Below are 16868 nucleotides of genomic sequence, written 5' to 3' on the forward strand. Positions count from 1 at the left end.
CATCCCCCCTCCCATCTGTATGAAATCTTATCATTAGCACCTGACATCTCCTATCTCAGCAATGAATACAGATTTTACCTGTGAAATGAGAATTTTGAAAATGAATGATCAGTCCTGATGGAGAAAGAAGCAGGTTTCTCTGATAAGATTTATTAAAAAGTTTCTTATTTTTGACTTGTACTTTTGATTTATTAAATAAAATTTAAAACAACGGTTACCCTTGTATAACTTATCACTGTTGGCTATCTCCAACAGTCCCGAAAACAATAAATGGACCAATGGTGCATATGTTTGGTTGCTGCACCTTTCCGACTAAGCGGTAAAGTCCTTCGTACTCAAAATCAGGACCCCCATAAAGTTTAAAATCTACTGATTTTCCAAGTAGTAGTAAAGTTTTTATGAAGCCTGAATAACCCCTTTAAAGCTCTCATGTGACTAGTAGAGTAAATTGGCTGCAAAATCGACATATATTGCTTACAAATTGGCACTTTTTTGTTGATGAGAAGACAATAATTGAGATGTTGGTTCCTCTCAACTTGGTTCTTACTAGAAAACACTCTTTTACCTGCTGGCAAAAGGCAGATATCAATGAGAGACATCTGTGTGCAGCCATTCTATGTCCCCGCAGTATCTGCTTTCATGGCAGTCATCCAAAGGAATAAGATACCATGTACTGATGGCGGTGATGAGCCAACCTTAGTAAGAGCTACTTTTCATAATATTTTACTTCTCTAGCTGATAGAATAGTTTCCAAAATGATGAAATTTATGGGATGGGCTTTCTAGCTAGAGGTGATGAAGGGAACAAGTCCAATCTCTACACTTTCCTGACATTTTTAGAAAGGTTCCACAAGATGGATCCACCCCTCAAAGTCCTTCAAGAATAAACAATGTACCAAAGTCTTCCAGGTCTACTATATTCTCTTCACAGTGAAGCCTTCCATTGTATAATTATTATCATTTAGAATTTTCTTAACATTTTATTTTTTGCCTTTTTAGCGGAGTGTCAAAACGGGGGAACGTTTGATGGCAATAAGTGCATTTGTCAAGATTCATTTTATGGGTCTCTCTGTGAGAGCATCATTGAGAGAGTTGAGTTCGGTAAGTTTTGAGGCTAAATAATGTTTATAGATTGTAAGATGACTTCTCAAAGCCATCTACTTAACTGACAGCTGTCTGTACTGATTCCCATAAATGGACAAGCTCAGCACATGCTCTAATTCTCACTGATCTCTCCAGAGAACATAAGGTTGAGCATTTTCAAATCTAGCAGCCTATGTTTTTGCCTCTACTATAGGACATGAGGAAGTAAAGGGTCCAACATACTAGATTTTGATAGTCAGACTACCAACATACAACTAACAAATTAACATCTATACAAGATTTTAAATAATAGTATCATGTGGGAATTTATCATTGCATTTGAGCCCCTTTTAGGACACACAAAAATCTAAATTTAAGGTGCAATCTATATTTGTTCTGTCATTTCTAAACAATTTATCTTCTTTATGCAATAGGCGATAAAAGTCAGAGTTCTTTAGAAGGAGTGGCATGCCCAATAATAGTCCGTGCAAATGTAATACATTTTAAACCAGAAATTAGTAATCAAAGTGACACAAATCTTCTTCTGGTTGTGCCAGGTTAATACAATAGGACATGAGATAACTTATTGATTGTTAGGGATCTGACCAATGGGACCCAAATGATCTTAAGAACTAAAGAGCCATGACTGAATAGTGCAAAATTCAAGCATATACAGTGGTGGCCAAAAGTATTGGCACCCCTGCAATTCTGTCAGATAATGCTCAGTTTCTTCCTGAAAATGATTGCAATCACAAATTCTTTGGTATTATTATCTTCATTTAATTTGCTTGCAAGGAAAAAACACAAAAGAGAATGAAGCAAAAATCAAATCATTGATCATTTCACACAAAACTCCAAAAATGGGCCAGACAAAAGTATTGGCACCCTCAGCCTAATACTTGGTTGCACAACCTTTAGCCAAAATAACTGCGAACAACCGCTTCCGGTAACCATCAATGAGTTTCTTACAATGCTCTGCTGGAATTGTAGACCATTCTTCTTTGGCAAACTGCTCCAGGTCCCTGATATTTGAAGGGTGCCTTCTCCAAACTGCCATTTTGAGATCTCTCCACAGGTGTTCTATGGGATTCAGGTCTGGACTCATTGCTGGCCACCTTAGAAGTCTCCAGTGCTTTCTCTCAAACCATTTTATAGTGCGTTTGGAAGTGTGTTTTCGGTCATTGTCCTGCTGGAAGACCCATGACCTCTGAGGGAGACCCAGCTTTCTCACACTGGGTCCTACATTTTGCTGCAAAATTTGTTGATAGTCTTCAGACTTCAAAATGCCATGCACACGGTCAAGCAGTCCAGTGCCAGAGGCAGCAAAGCAACCCCAAAACATCAGGGAACCTCCACCATATTTGACTGCAGGGACCGTGTTCTTTTCTTTGAATGCCTCTTTTTTTTCCTGTACACTCTATGTTGCTGCTTTTTCCCAAAAAGCTCTACTTTTGTCTCATCGGACAAGAGAACATTCTTCCAAAATGTTTTAGGCTTTCTCAGGTAAGTTTTGGCAAACTCCAGCCTGGCTTTTTTATGTCTCGAGGTAAGAAGTGGGGTCTTCCTGGGTATCCTACCTTACAGTCCCTTTTCATTCAGACGCAGATGGATAGTAGGGGTTGACACTGTTGTATCCTCCGACTGCAGGGCAGCTTGAACTTGTTTGGATGTTAGTCGAGGTTCTTTATCCACCATCCGCACAATCTTGCATTGAAATCTCTCGTCAATTTTTCTTTTCCGTCCACATCTAGGGAGGTTAGCCACAGTGCCATGGACTTTAAACTTCTTGACGACACTGCGCACGGAAGACACAGGAACATTCAGGTCTTTGGAGATGGACTTTTAGCTTTGAGATTGCTCATGCTTCCTTACAATTTGGTTTCTCAAGTCCTCAGACAGTTCTTTGGTCTTCTTTCTTTTCTCCATGCTCAACGTGGTACACACAAGGTCACAGGACAGAGGTTGAGTCAACTTTAATCCATGTTAACTGGCTGCAAGTGTGATTTAGTTATTGCCAACACCTGTTAGGTGCCACAGGTAAGTTACAGGTGCTGTTAATTACACGAATTAGAGAAGCATCACATGATTTTTCAAACAGTGCCAATACTTTTGTCCACCCCCTATTTTAGGTTTGGTGTGGAATTATATCCAATTTGGCTTTAGGACATTTCTTTTTGTGTTTTTTCATTGAAGACAAATTAAATGAAGATAATAATACCAAAGAATTTGTGATTGCAATCATTTTCAGGAAGAAACTGAGTATTATCTGACAGAATTGCAGGGGTGCCAATACTTTTGGCCACCACTGTACATAGCTGCATACAGTCCTATAGAGAATGGAGAGGAGGTGTGCAAGCTCTACCTTTATTCTATTCACTGGTTGCTCTTCAGTCTAGATAGGTCAGCCAGGGTCTTCTCTGCCATTATCTTGATAGTATCAAGCCATTGGGTTGCTGGTGTTCCTTTTCTGTCTTGTTCTTTCTATTCTTCCTACCATGACAGCTTTTTCCAGTGATTGCTCTCGTCGTGTGATGTGTCCAAAGTAAGTCGTAGCTTGGTGATCCTTGCTTCAAGTGATATGTCTGGCTTAATTTGTTCCAAAATGAATTTGCTTGTCACTCTTGCCATACATGGTATTGATAACATCCTTCTCTAGCTTCACATTATGAAGGCATCGATTCTTCTTTTGTTTTGTTTCTTTATCGGTTATCGAGTTGGTCTTCATTTTTGACTTGCTCCTTCCATTTTTCCGACCATGATTAGAGTTGGGCGAGCTCGAACAGTAAAGTTCAGGGTCAGTACCAAGCACCTATTGTTCGGGCATGGACCCCAAACACAGACTTCCTTGGGAAGTGCGTGTTACTGTTCAGGTTCGGGTATTTCCTGCGCTGTCATCTGTGTGACAGCACGGGAAACAGGGTAGATAGACAGACAGATAGATAGACCACTAGATAGATAGATAACAGATAGATAATAGATTGATAGATAGATAATAGATAGTTTACAGGGGGACCCCAGAAAAAAATTTAAGTAGGGTTCCCCTATAAATTCTAACCAGCAAAGGCTAAACAGACAGCTGTGGGCTGATATTAATAGCCAGTGAAAGGGTTATTAGGCCCAAATGTTCCCTAGCTATTAATAACAGCTCACAGCTGTTTAATTAACGCTTATGGACTACATTACAGGGGGACCCCAGAAAAAAATTGACATAGGGTCCACCTATAAAATCTAGCCAGCAAAGGTTAAACAGACAGCTATGGGCTGATATTAATAGCCAGGAAAAGGGCCATGGATACTAGCCACCTCCGAGGCTAATAATATCAGCCCTCTGCCACCCCAGATATGGCGCATCCATAAGATGTGCCAAATCTAGTGCTTAGCCTCGCTCTTTTCACTTGCCCTGATGCGGTTGCAGGTGGGGTAATAGGTTTGGGGTTCATATCAGCCTTGTATTGGCAGCTGGCATGAAGCCCAGGTTATTTATGGAAAGGCGTCTATAAGACGCCCCCATTACTAATCCCACAGTAAAACTTTGGAAACAAAGGCATGACAAGAATAAAATCTTTTATATAAAATAAACGTCAACACCATTTTTTACATATTTATTTAAAAATAAAAAACACAGTATACTCACCTATCACGTAATCCCCTAAAGCAAATGTCCCCTGTAAAAAAAGAAAAGAAAAACTATCATATCCCTAAGCTGTCCAATGTGATCACCTAATCCACAGTGTCCTACAGCGATTGGATCATTTGTAGGACAGTCACATCAGTAGTCACTAATATGACTGTTTTACAGGACAGCCGGCTATACACTGATAGTAGTGTAATTGCTCCTTTGTCAGTGTATAACGCTGAGCTGCCTTGAGAGAGTTCACCAGAGTTCAGTCAGTTGATGAACTCCAGTGACCTTACGTACAGCACCACCTCTGCATGCCAATTTTCTCATGCAGCAGTGGTGCAGTAAGTGAGGTCACCGGAGCTCATCAGCTGATTGAACTCCGGTGAACTCTCTCATGGAAGCTCAGCGCTATACAGTGCAGGAGCGATTATGCTCCTGTCAGTGTATCGTCGGCTGCCGAATAGAGCGGTCACTTCTCCCGAAGTGGCTGTTCTATTAATGCGATCTGCGTGGGACTCTCTGGATTACCAGGATTATGGTGGAGAGGTGAGGATTATGGTGGTTTATTATTTTTTCTTTATTATAGGTGACATGGGCATCAGGGATTAGGTGTTAAGGTAAGTATAATGTGTTTTTTATCTTAATTTTAATATTTATTATTTGAAACATTATTTTTTTTTACTTTCAGCACAGGCGCCGGATGATGAGAGACTATTGTTCCCATCAGCGGCGTCTTCACTCGTTGTTAACATTGACAGCAGTTGCCGGCTGATGGGAGAAGTAGTCTCATTTGCCGATGCCTGTGACCCGTGGTAAGCATTTTACCGGAGGTCACAGCAACAGCGGCGGAATCACGCTGACAGCGTGATCCCACAGCACTCTGACTCATGGTAACAATTTTGCTACCGCTCAGAGCCCCTGTTTCCCGTGCTGTCATGACAGCGTGGGAAACCACGGATATTCCGGCCCCCCCATTCATATAAATGGGGTCCATGTTCGGTTTTGGATACTGTTCTGGTACTGGAAATCAAACTTTTAATAGCTGTTAGGCTGAACCCGGCAGACCCGAACATCCAGGGGTCTGCCCATCTTTAACCATGATGTCTTTCTCCGGTGATTGCTCTCTTTTTATGATGTGTCCAAGTTGGCAAGTCATATCTCAGATTATATTGCAAAAACCTGGTGACAGATTCCCTTTAAGTAGAGAACATACTAAATATAACATAAGATAGAAAAACATGTACACTAAACACAAACTAAGGGAGTGACAACTGGAACGCTGTCTGCAAGGGTTCACAATGTACATGGGAAGGGGGACAGAAACAGCAGGCGAGGGAAGAAGTTCATGTGGAAGTGTAGTAATGGAAAGGTTATTATATGTTGTAAAATTTTATGAAGAGATCAGTTTTCAGGTTTGATTGTTTTATGGGTTGGGAGAGATTGTATGGTTGGGATAGTCAATTCCAGAGGAAGAAGATGCACAGGAGAAATCTTGGAAATTGTTTTGTGAGGGGAACAAAGAAGGGGTCTTGTTAGTACTGGAGATGACATGTTGGGAAGTGTCAGGAGACTGGGTCACAAATGTGTAAAAGGGCTAGGTTGTGTTTGGAGGAGAGGAGATTACATCAGAGTTGTATGGAGAGGACAGGTTATGGACAACTATGTACGTCATTAGTAATATTTGGAACTGGATAATTTAGGCAGACACGGAATGGATTTGCTGAAGGGAAAAGGAGCAAAAAGGGCATGGGACTAGATCCCAGGAGGCAGAGTTTACTGTCATTTGGAGGGGTACAAAAGTGTTAAATAATTTACCACAGAGAAACAGTACTCTAGTGGGAGTCAATAATGGCAAGTACTTCCAAGTCAAATAGTTCTCAATGATCCAAAAGGAGATGTTCTCCAGCACCAAAGGAAAGTAGTTAAAACTTAGCCTTTAATCACCTAGGATAAAAATATTTTCAGAATGTACATATGACTCGCCCAGGGGGATATGGGAGACTCGGTACCCGGGCCTTGACATTCTGTGGGATAACACGGCAGTCGGCTCCCGAGCCCATACCCTGGGGTCACTCTTTAAAAGGGGTTTTTTTGTTAACAGTTTTGTCTCATGACGCCACCTGTGGTTCCCAGTAATGAGTACCGGCGCTGCTGCAGACCTCCGGGGGTGATGGGATGGCAGCTGGGATGTTTCTGCTCCCCACAGGCGGAGCGGGCCCCCGGGGCAGTGTTGATGAAAGGGATGCAGGTGAGAGGTGGCCCGGTTAGGACAGGGGGAATGACGGACACGCACACAGGGGGGTTCGCTTCAGTACCTTTACTGGTGTAACGGCAGGTATGGTCCAGGGTACTTGATAGGAAGGGTGCACTTCTGGACTCTCCCCAGTGAGCGGGTAGTAGGCCTCCTGATCCGTCTCATCCTTTCTCTAAAGATTCTGGCCAGCCTGGAACTAGGCCTAGCTTTTATGCTGTTTCCTCTCCCACCTGTCTGCTTGTAGTAGAACTTTTCTTTGGCTACCACTATCCCTGGACGCTGGAACCTTCGTGGTTCCTAGTTCTGTAAAATGATGGTAGCTTCAGGTGAACCAGGGGTCTGGAATCCTCCTGGTATGCCGGTTGTCCCTACTGGGTATAGAGGACCCTGTAGACGTGGATCCGGTGTCCGGCTTGTGTCCTGGGGTGAGCTTCAGATGCTCCTCTGCTCCCTTAACTCCTCTCTCCTTGCCTCGGTCACACTTGGGGCACTCAACACAGCAGCAGATGTGCTGCTCCTTCACTGATCTAAGGTGTCAGCACACTCTGCCTACATAACTCCACCCTCCTGTATATATATATCCCTAACAGGGCTCCCTCTGGTGGTATGAGGAAGAGTGGAGGTGTCTGTTATTTAATGAGGGCCTCTTGTAGAGAAGTCCATTCATGCACCCTTCTGGGTCCTGTGGTACCTGTGGTAGCAGGGTGCCACACATACATTAAAAAAAATAATAATGCTTATGCTTTTTGGGTAGAAAAACCCTTTCAGCTATGACTAAGGATTTTTCTACCCGAAATACGTAGGAATAATGTGTTTTTATTGTACACATGATGCCAGTTATTTTTATCCTATATAATTAAAGGCTAAATTTTAACTACCTTCCTTTGGTGCTGGAAAACATTATTTTTTGGACCATTGAGAAGAGTAAGAGGTTACCCTGAAAAATTTATGAGACATGGGAGAGTTTGGAACTAATAACTATGTTTGAGGTGTAGGGTAAGAGTCTCAACCTATTATCTGTCCACCTTAGTATCATGTTTTGTGTGTACCCCGTGTCAAAATATATGCAACCTTAAGCTATAGTACTAGTCCTACATTTTAAGAAGAATAATTATAAAAAATTGGTCTATACTGTCCAGTATTGATGTAGGATGGATGTGAGCATCAGCCCCGGCATAACATCATTGTGTATTATTGTGTGATAACTGTGAAAACTTATGATACCATAATATTGCACAGGTATAACCTCAGCCTATCTTCATCTGACAACTCATCTACATCGGTATTTCTTTATATTTTTGCATCTTGCAGGGGAAACAGTTGACGTCAGTGTGACTGTGACGCTGTCATTCCCAAATAGGCCTTTTACCCCAGATTTAGATGACAAAACAACTGTTGAATATAAAAACTTTGCTAAAGACTTTAAAGATCAGGTAAAGGATCATAAAATATGAGTCGAAAATCAATCAGTTTTATTTTGTTTTGTTTTTTTTAATTTGAAAATATTACATTTTTTTACCAAACATTTTGTTCTTGATGCAGATGGCTCTTGTTTATGCTGATGTTCCTGAATACAGTGATGTGGAAATTACTGGCGTGAGGTGGGTCACTCAACATTGTGTTTCACTACAAGGTGTTAGTCATTACAACCATTAATTCTCTTTACGGATCCTGAAATGATCTGCCCTCCCTGCATTAAAGTACAAGGCCTTGCTTATGTCATGCTTACATGTACATCTAGCACTAGGAAAGTTCCAAATGTCTAGCTATAAGAGACGACACACAGTGCCAACCAAAAGCTACAGGATCACGTGATATAAAAAGGATTCTACATGGTATGGTTGTTATTCACTGGATATGGTTATACAGAATAATGTAGTCTTCCCCATTCCATAATATGCATTACATTGTGGTATAATTATGTACACCAGCCCAGTGGAGGAGACATAGGGAGTGTTGGACTCTTGACCCTCACCTCCTTCAAAATCCAGAGTGAAAGACTTGCCTGTAGACTTGCTGCTATCTTCTAAGGAGCAATGAGCTAAATGTTGATGGTTCCATGGTCCCAACTGAGGGCTTGATGAGCAACTCATTATTGGTAACCATGCAAAATAATTTATAGGAAAAAAAACTTCTGCAACAGTCCCAAAGTATTATAGTATTTCAGCTGAACTTAGGGTGTTTGTTCCTGAGAATGAGAATGCAGACATCAGTCGATCCGTGAAAATTGACATCACTTTGTGTGTGATCCCCTGCATTTTGGTTGCTGACTTTTCATTACTTTAGCTAATTGTGACTTTATTGAAAGTTTGTGCTGCTTTTGAACTAGATCTTTAAAATAACCATTCCTAACCAGGTAATTGTTTTGACACTATGGGTCAGGTTCATCAAGACAATGATAGTGCAGTCTTAACAGAGTCCACGGTGCCAAATTCATGAGGTGGCACAAGTTGCTTAATCAATTCAGTGCCTCTAAAAAGTGGTGTTCGCCTCTGCATTGCACCTGAAATTATATTCCAGTGCATGTTTGGCTTCGAAAACACCAGCAGATGTGATGAGTTCTACAGGGTGCATAGCCTTGTCCTTTACTTTTCCCTACTCCTCCTTTTTTGATGAATCAGCCTCACTGGGTTTTTAGGTTGCATTGAAAGGTGTTCAAAGGTAGAAAAAGTCAATTTTGTTTGGGTAGCAAGATCCAAAGTGCGAGGGAAGCACAGGAGAAATCCCAGAGACAGTGGAGTGAGACATAGACAAAAGGAAAGCAAAGAAGGAGGTCTTGTGATGGCTGGAGATTACGTGTGAGGAGGTATTGGGAGACTAAGTTGGAGATGTAAGGGTGGACAGGTTATGGACAGCTTGTAATTCATTGCTAGTAATTTGAACTGTTTTCTTTCGGCAGAAGAGACCGGTGGAGGGGAGAATCAGAGAACTAACAATGGGAGAGGTGAAATAATTGGGCTACAGAGTTGAATATGAATTGAAAGACTGAAAGAGTGTCAGCTTGGAGGCCAACGAAAAGGCATTGGCATAGTGTAGTCAGGTGATGATAAAGGGGGACCTGCATTTCTGTTGATTGAAAGTTGAGAAAAGTGGAGATTCAAAAAATGTTTTTTTAACTAGAGGCTTCCCAGCTTGGATGTGAGGCTTGAGGGACAAAGAAAAGTCAAAGGATACCCTAGCGGTATTGGATTTAGGAGTCCGATGAAAGTTTGGTGCCAGTGCCCACGATTATTAGGTCGGGTGCAGGGATGGAGCAAGATGGTGGAAATATAACAAATTAAGTTTTCTGCACACTGAATGTAAGAAAGTTGGGGGATAACAAGGTGGATATGGCTGATAAACACTCTGAAATTTTGGGCAGTAGAGAGGTGACATCTGGATCACAGAGGTAAATTTGAGTGTGATCAGCATAAAATTACTAATGAAAGTTGTGGGATTCTATGTGCAATCCCGGATGTTATAGTGAGTATGTGATGAGAAGGCCCAGGATTAGGAGGTACACCCCAAAGCAATGACAAACTAAGAGTGAATGGCAGGTATGTATAGGAAAGTGCTGAGGTATGTATGTGGTAGTCACCGGTACAGTCAGGAGTGGTGCTGTAATAATTAAGCCTGCTCCTGGTGTTTAATGCCAGGATTGGTTCAATTCTGTATGCCGAAGTTGATATCTAGGTGGTTAGATAGTGAGAAGGGGCTCCCTCTGTTCCTATTGTCACCTCCTTCCCCAACAGCAACACCATCAACATGGGTGCAAAGAAGTTGCAATTGCAGCTGGGATCGAACAATTTCCTCCTCCTCTCGTAAATCTCATTAGAACCTGCCGATTTGTTATATCTCTCAGTACTCTAGAGACTATAATTGATGGTGCTGATAAACTGATGTATCTTGGCAAACTTTTGTTTAAAGCTCACGATGATATTTCTTTTAGGGCTATTGAGGGGGGAATTGTAAAGTATGAAGATTTTGGGAAAAAAATTAACGATGAGGTGAGAGATCATAAAATATAAGTTGCAAATTTTACGAAAATTTTAAGAGAAGGTTCTGATTTCATTGACATGCATGTTTTTTTCTTCTGTAGATGAACGTAGTAAATGCTAAAATTTCCCGTGACGAAGATGTGATACCGCTTTCAGCGAGGTACAAGCCATAGCAGTGTGATTTAATATAAAATGTTAGCCAGTGCGATCTCAAATACTCTATACCAATCCTAGAGGCTCCAAAGCTCAACTCTCTTGTAATAACTGTATAACCTCGGATGCCATAAAGTCTGAATACAATGACAATTGTGATGTAGGATTGTTTATTTCCTCTGGATAAAAATCAACGATTTTTTTTTCATATGCTCATGGGAACTTAGTCTTGGCTCACCACTGTCTGTGAATCCAATATACTCATTCTATAGTCACAGGAAGTGCTGAGATTATTTTATGTTCACATCTCCATGAATATAATCTGTTAGTTGATCTCTGTAAAGTAATGAATATTTCAGCTATTTTATATATACAGGTTCTTCTCACTAAATTAGAATATCATCCAAAAGTTAATTTATTTCAGTTCTTCAATTCAAAAAGTGAAGCTAATATATTATATAGAGTGATTACAGAGTGATCTATTTCAAGTGTTTATTTCTGTTAATGTTGATGATTATGGCTTACAGCCAATGAAAACGCAAAAGTCATTATCTCAGTAAATTAGAAAAATTAACAAAAAACATCTGCAAAGGCTTCCGATGCATTTAGAAAGGTCCCTTAGTCTGTTTCAGTAGGCTCCACAATCATGGGAAGGCTGCTAACTTGACAGATGTCCAGAAGGCAGTCATTGACACACTCCACAAGGAGGGTAAGCCACAAAATGTCATTGCTAAAGAAGCTGGCTGTTCACAGAGTGCTGTATCCAAGCATATTAATGGAAAGTTGATTGGAAGGAAAAGGTGTGGAATGAAAAGGTGCACAAGCAACCGGGATAACCGCAGCCTGGAAAGGATTGTTAAGAAAAGGCCATTCATAAATTTGAGGGAGATTCACAAGGAGTGGACTGCTGCTGGAGTCATTGCTTCAAGAGCCACCACACACAGACATATCCAGGACATGGGCTACAAGTGTCACTTTCCTTGTGTCAAGCCACTCATGACCAATAGACAACGCCAGACGCGTCTTACCTGGGCCAAGGAGAAAAAGACCTGGACTGTTCTCAGGGGTCCACGGTGTTGTTTTCAGATGAAAGTAAATTTTGCATTTTATTTGGAAATCAAGGTCCCAGAATCTGGAGGAAGAGTGGAGAGGCCACAATCCAAGCTGCTGGAGGTCTAGTGTGAAGTTTCCACCATCAGTGATGGTTTGGGGAGCCATGTCATCTGCTGGTGGAGGTCCACTATAATATCAAGACTAAATTCAGCGCAGCCGTCTACCAGGACATTTTAGAGCACTTCATGCTTCCCTCTGCCGACAAGCTTTTTGGAGATGGAAATGTCATTCTCCAGCAGGACTTGGCCCCTGTCCACACTGCCAAATGTACCAATACCTGGTTTACACTCAACAGTATCACTGTGCTTGATTGGCAGCAAAGTCGCCTGACCTTCACCCCATAGAGAATCTATTATAGAGAATCTATGGGGTATTGTTAAGAGAAAGATGAGAGACCCCAGACCCAACAATGCAGACGAGCTGAAGGCTACTATCAAAGTCACCTGGGCTTCCATAACACCTCAGCAGTGCCACAGGCTGATCTCCTCCATGCCACATTGCTGCATTGATGCAGTAATTGATGCAAAAGGAGCCCCGACCAAGTATTGAGGGCATTTACTGAACAGACATTTCAGTAGGACAACATTTCAGATTTTAAAAACATTTTACAAGCTGTTGTTATAAAGTATTCTAATTCTATGACTATGTGTTTTCATTGGCTGTAAGCCATAATCATCAACATTAACAGAAATAAACACTTGGAATAGATCCCTCTGTCTGTAATGACTCTATATAATATAGGAGTTTCACTTTTTGTATTGATGAACTGAAATAAATTAACTTTTTGATGATATTCTAATTTTGTGAGAAGCAACTGTATGTTTATAGATGTTAGCAACCATGTACTGCCAGAGCTATAGGGTAACATTATATAATGGATCATCTAAATCACATTCTATGGTAATATACAAGAACGACATCCCGATAATTTCAGGTCAAGCTGCAATCGATGCTGCCCTGTGTGCATGAGGCTCTTCGACAGCTCATACTATCTGTGCAGCTGTCACCAGTATGACACAATGCAAACGTGTCTCATATGGAGATTACCGTACAATACATAGCCAAGGTGCACAAAAAAGACAGAAAGAATCCATTTTAAACATTGATAGCAACAAGCGTAGATGGGATGAAGGACTTGTTATGGAGTGTCAAGATGGAAAGCTCAAACATGGGACTGCTACTCAATACCAAGAATACTGCCAGGGACAGATTTGAGATGGACGGAGAAGTACTGGAAGTTGTAAAACACTACTCGGATTGATGATCATTCAAGATGCAGAGATGACACCAGAAGTCAATAGGAGAATAGCTATGGGCAAATCAACAATGAAGACACTGACAAGGTGTTCAAATCAAGGAACATTTCACTGGCATCATAGACACGGCTCGAACATAGTTATTTTCTGTGTTAATATACAGATGCGAAACCTGGACAATAAAAAAACAAGAACAAAGAAGAATATACGCTTTTGAAATGTGCTGCTGGAGAAGGATGTTATCAATTCCATGGATGGCAAGAAGAACAAATAAATCAATCTTGGAACAAATCGAGCCAGACATGTCACTGGAAGGAAGGATCACCAAGCTAAGACTTGCCTACTTTGCACACATCATGTGAAGAGAGCAATCACTGGAGAAGGACATCATGGTTTGAAGAATAGAAGAAATAAGGCGAAAAGGAAGACTAGCAAGTAGTAGAGTCGCCCTTTACTGGGCACTGGAGCAAATTTTGCTTAATCTTCCTTACTGAACTTTTGATGAATCTTTCTCTTTTCATCCTTGAAATGTGTAAATCTTGTATTATGCTTTTAGGTCAGGCGGCATCATTGTGGATCATATTATCATTCTGTTGGTGGAATACAAAGCTGGATCAAATCTAAATGTCAGTTATGAAGAACTATTTGAACGTGTAGATGGCCTGCTGAACTCCATGGCCAAAAATTGCACTACAGATGGTAAGTCTACACTCGAGAACACTGTGGTAAAGCCAAACCCTACGTAGCTGATCATAACACATAAGAATATCATCTACCGTTTTGTTGTGGGTAGATAAATGGACAAAACAACGGAAGATGATTGCTTTTTCTAAAAAGTTTTATGTTGATTGTTTTCATGTCCAAGATAAGATAGCTGAAGCTTCTTCTATTTGTATTCGACATCGAAAGTTACATCTAAATTTGGTTTAGACTTCCATACATAACACATAGCAGCTTCATCTAGATGAGAGCTGCATACACACGGGCTGAGACATTGCTTTTGTGCCTTTTTTGTCTAGGTTTGTGTGCTTTATGTCTGATTTTTTGGGTTGTAGCATGTTAGTCTTTCATTTGTGCCTTTTCTAAAGGCTCCTTTGACGTTTTTGTCTGAGACCTGATTCATCATCTACAGCTTCTCAAAAAGTCACAAAATTTGTGTGGAAACAAACTTCAGAAGCCCCATTTGAGTGATGTTATGTATGGCAGAAAATGTTGTGAAATTGTTTTTTAAATGTAAAATCATGTAAGGAAAGTGTAAAAGTGTATAACCGTGAACATGACAAGGGCCTTTTGTTTTGATAATTGATTGGGTCCTGTTGGTCAGATCTGAGGAAGCAGTGTACTCTGTGTTACCCTATAGTGCCTTTATATAGTATGCCACCATATTACAGAGATATTCTCTCATGGAAACAAACATTTTAAGGGAAGCAGATCCACAACAGGATGTCCAATTGAACATGGCAAAATGAAATCAGAGGCATATGGCGGTACACTGGGTCTCCACAGCCTGCAGTGGGCGCCATAGTAAGACACCATATAGCTTGCAGGCAGTGTCAGACTGGGGTGTCTGCGGTCGACAGGAGGAATTGATCCTCGGGGCCCACCCTACAGCTATATGCAAATAAGTGTTAGCCGTTATCCCTGTTATAGTGGAGCGCTGACTGTAAATCACAGCCGGCTCCTGCACATCTCCGTACTGTGCACCACTATAACTGGGATGTACAATTCCGGTAGTTTGCATTAAAGGGGTTCTTTAGTTAAAACAAGTTATCACCGATCCATGGGCTCCACAAAATGGGTGATAACTTATTGATCGTTTGGGTCCGAACATTGGAAAATGCACCTATTGGAAGAATGGGGAAGTTTTATCCCTGTCAGGACACATCTCCATTTTAAAATGCAGCAGCAGGTGGGACGTCTGACCGCAGCTCCATTCATTCTCTTTGGGGCTTCCAGAAAAAAACAAGAACAGCCACTGAGGGAATGAATGGATCAGTGGTCAAGTCGCCCATGAGCTCCAGTCTAATGGGGATAAAAGCTCCACATTCTACCAATTGGTGAAGGTCCCAGCATTCAGACCCCCACTAATCAATAATTTATCACATCCTGTGGATAGGTGATTATTTGTTTTCCCCAGAGAACCCCTGTGACTGCATCTTGTTCCGAGTATATAATCACTAATAGAAATAAAGAATCTTCTCTTAATTAATATCAGAGAGAACAAATGACCGCCATACACAACACAATCCACTATACCAACACCAATAGTACCACATACAAGGGAGAAATACCACCACACCATGACCAGACCACATATTAACACCACATATGCCGAATAACACCACATACAAGGGAGAAATACCACCACACCATGACTAGACCACATATTACCACAACATAGTGACCGAATAATAACACATATAAGGGAGAAATACCACCACACTGTGGCCAGACCAGATATTAACAGCATATAGCATTCAAATAATTCCCCATCATTCCTCTGCCCATTGTCATTATTGCTCTCCCCCCACCTCCTTCATCATTGCTTTCCCCCATCCCTATCATTGCTCTCTCCCATCCCCATCATCGCTCTCCCCCTCCTTCTCCATCATTGCTCTCCCCCACCTTCTCCATCATTGTCATATCTCCCCCACCTTCTCCATCATTGTCATATCTCACCCACCTCCTGCATCATTGTCATATCTCCCCCACCTCCTCCATTATTGCCATATCTCACCCCACCTCCTCCATCATCATTGCCATATCTCCCCCCACCTCCTCCATCATCATTGCCATATCTCCCCACCTCTTCCATCATCATTGCCATGCTATATCTCCCCCCACCTCCTCCATCATCATTGCCATGCCATATCTCCCCCACCTCCTCAATCATCATTGCCATGCCATTTCTCTCTACCTTCTCTATCATCATTGCCATGCCATATCTCCCCCCACCTTCTCCATCATCATCGCCATGTCATATCTCCCCCACCTCCTCCATCATCATTGCCATGCCATATCTCCCCACCTCCTCCATCATCATTGCCATGCCATATCTGCCCCTACCTCCTCCATCATCATTGCCATGCCATATCTCCCCCCATCTTCTCCATCATCTTTGCCATGCCATATCTCCCCCCACCTCCTCCATCATCATTGCCATACCATATCTCCCCCACCTCATTGCTCTCCCTCATCCTCAGTGTATTAGTTAAAAAACAAAAAAACACTTACCTCTTTGCTTGTTCTCCCGCAGCATCCTCATTGCCGGTAACTTTCTCCCTGACACAGGCCCACGCTGCATGATGACGTCATCAAGCCACGCGAGCCTGTGTCAAGGAGAAAGCGCCGGGCAGGAAGCAGAGGACAGATCCCTCAAGTCCGCTGCCATTTTCCTCCTGTCAGCAGCGG

At 41.7% G+C, this 16868-nt stretch overlaps 1 protein-coding gene across 2 annotated transcripts in view; it reads left to right on the plus strand.

Annotated features, from left to right (window-relative positions):
• Positions 1-16868, plus strand: part of LOC141167066 (mucin-17-like) — a 165662-nt gene that overhangs the window by 130435 nt on the left and 18359 nt on the right. Inside the window, exons 7-12 of one of the 2 annotated variants that reach the window (XM_073654408.1) lie at positions 999-1100; positions 8270-8391; positions 8501-8559; positions 10887-10944; positions 11037-11095; positions 14014-14156. In XM_073654408.1, coding sequence (XP_073510509.1) covers positions 999-1100; positions 8270-8391; positions 8501-8559; positions 10887-10944; positions 11037-11095; positions 14014-14156 — 543 coding nt within the window. The remainder of the gene's footprint in view (positions 1-998; positions 1101-8269; positions 8392-8500; positions 8560-10886; positions 10945-11036; positions 11096-14013; positions 14157-16868) is intronic. The other variant, XM_073654409.1, reaches the window with a different exon arrangement.

This window comes from Phyllobates terribilis, unplaced genomic scaffold (genome assembly GCF_046119375.1).
Source record: "Phyllobates terribilis strain yellow unplaced genomic scaffold, ASM4611937v1 Scaffold_11__3_contigs__length_659146591, whole genome shotgun sequence".
NCBI classification, from domain to species: Eukaryota; Metazoa; Chordata; class Amphibia; order Anura; family Dendrobatidae; genus Phyllobates; species Phyllobates terribilis.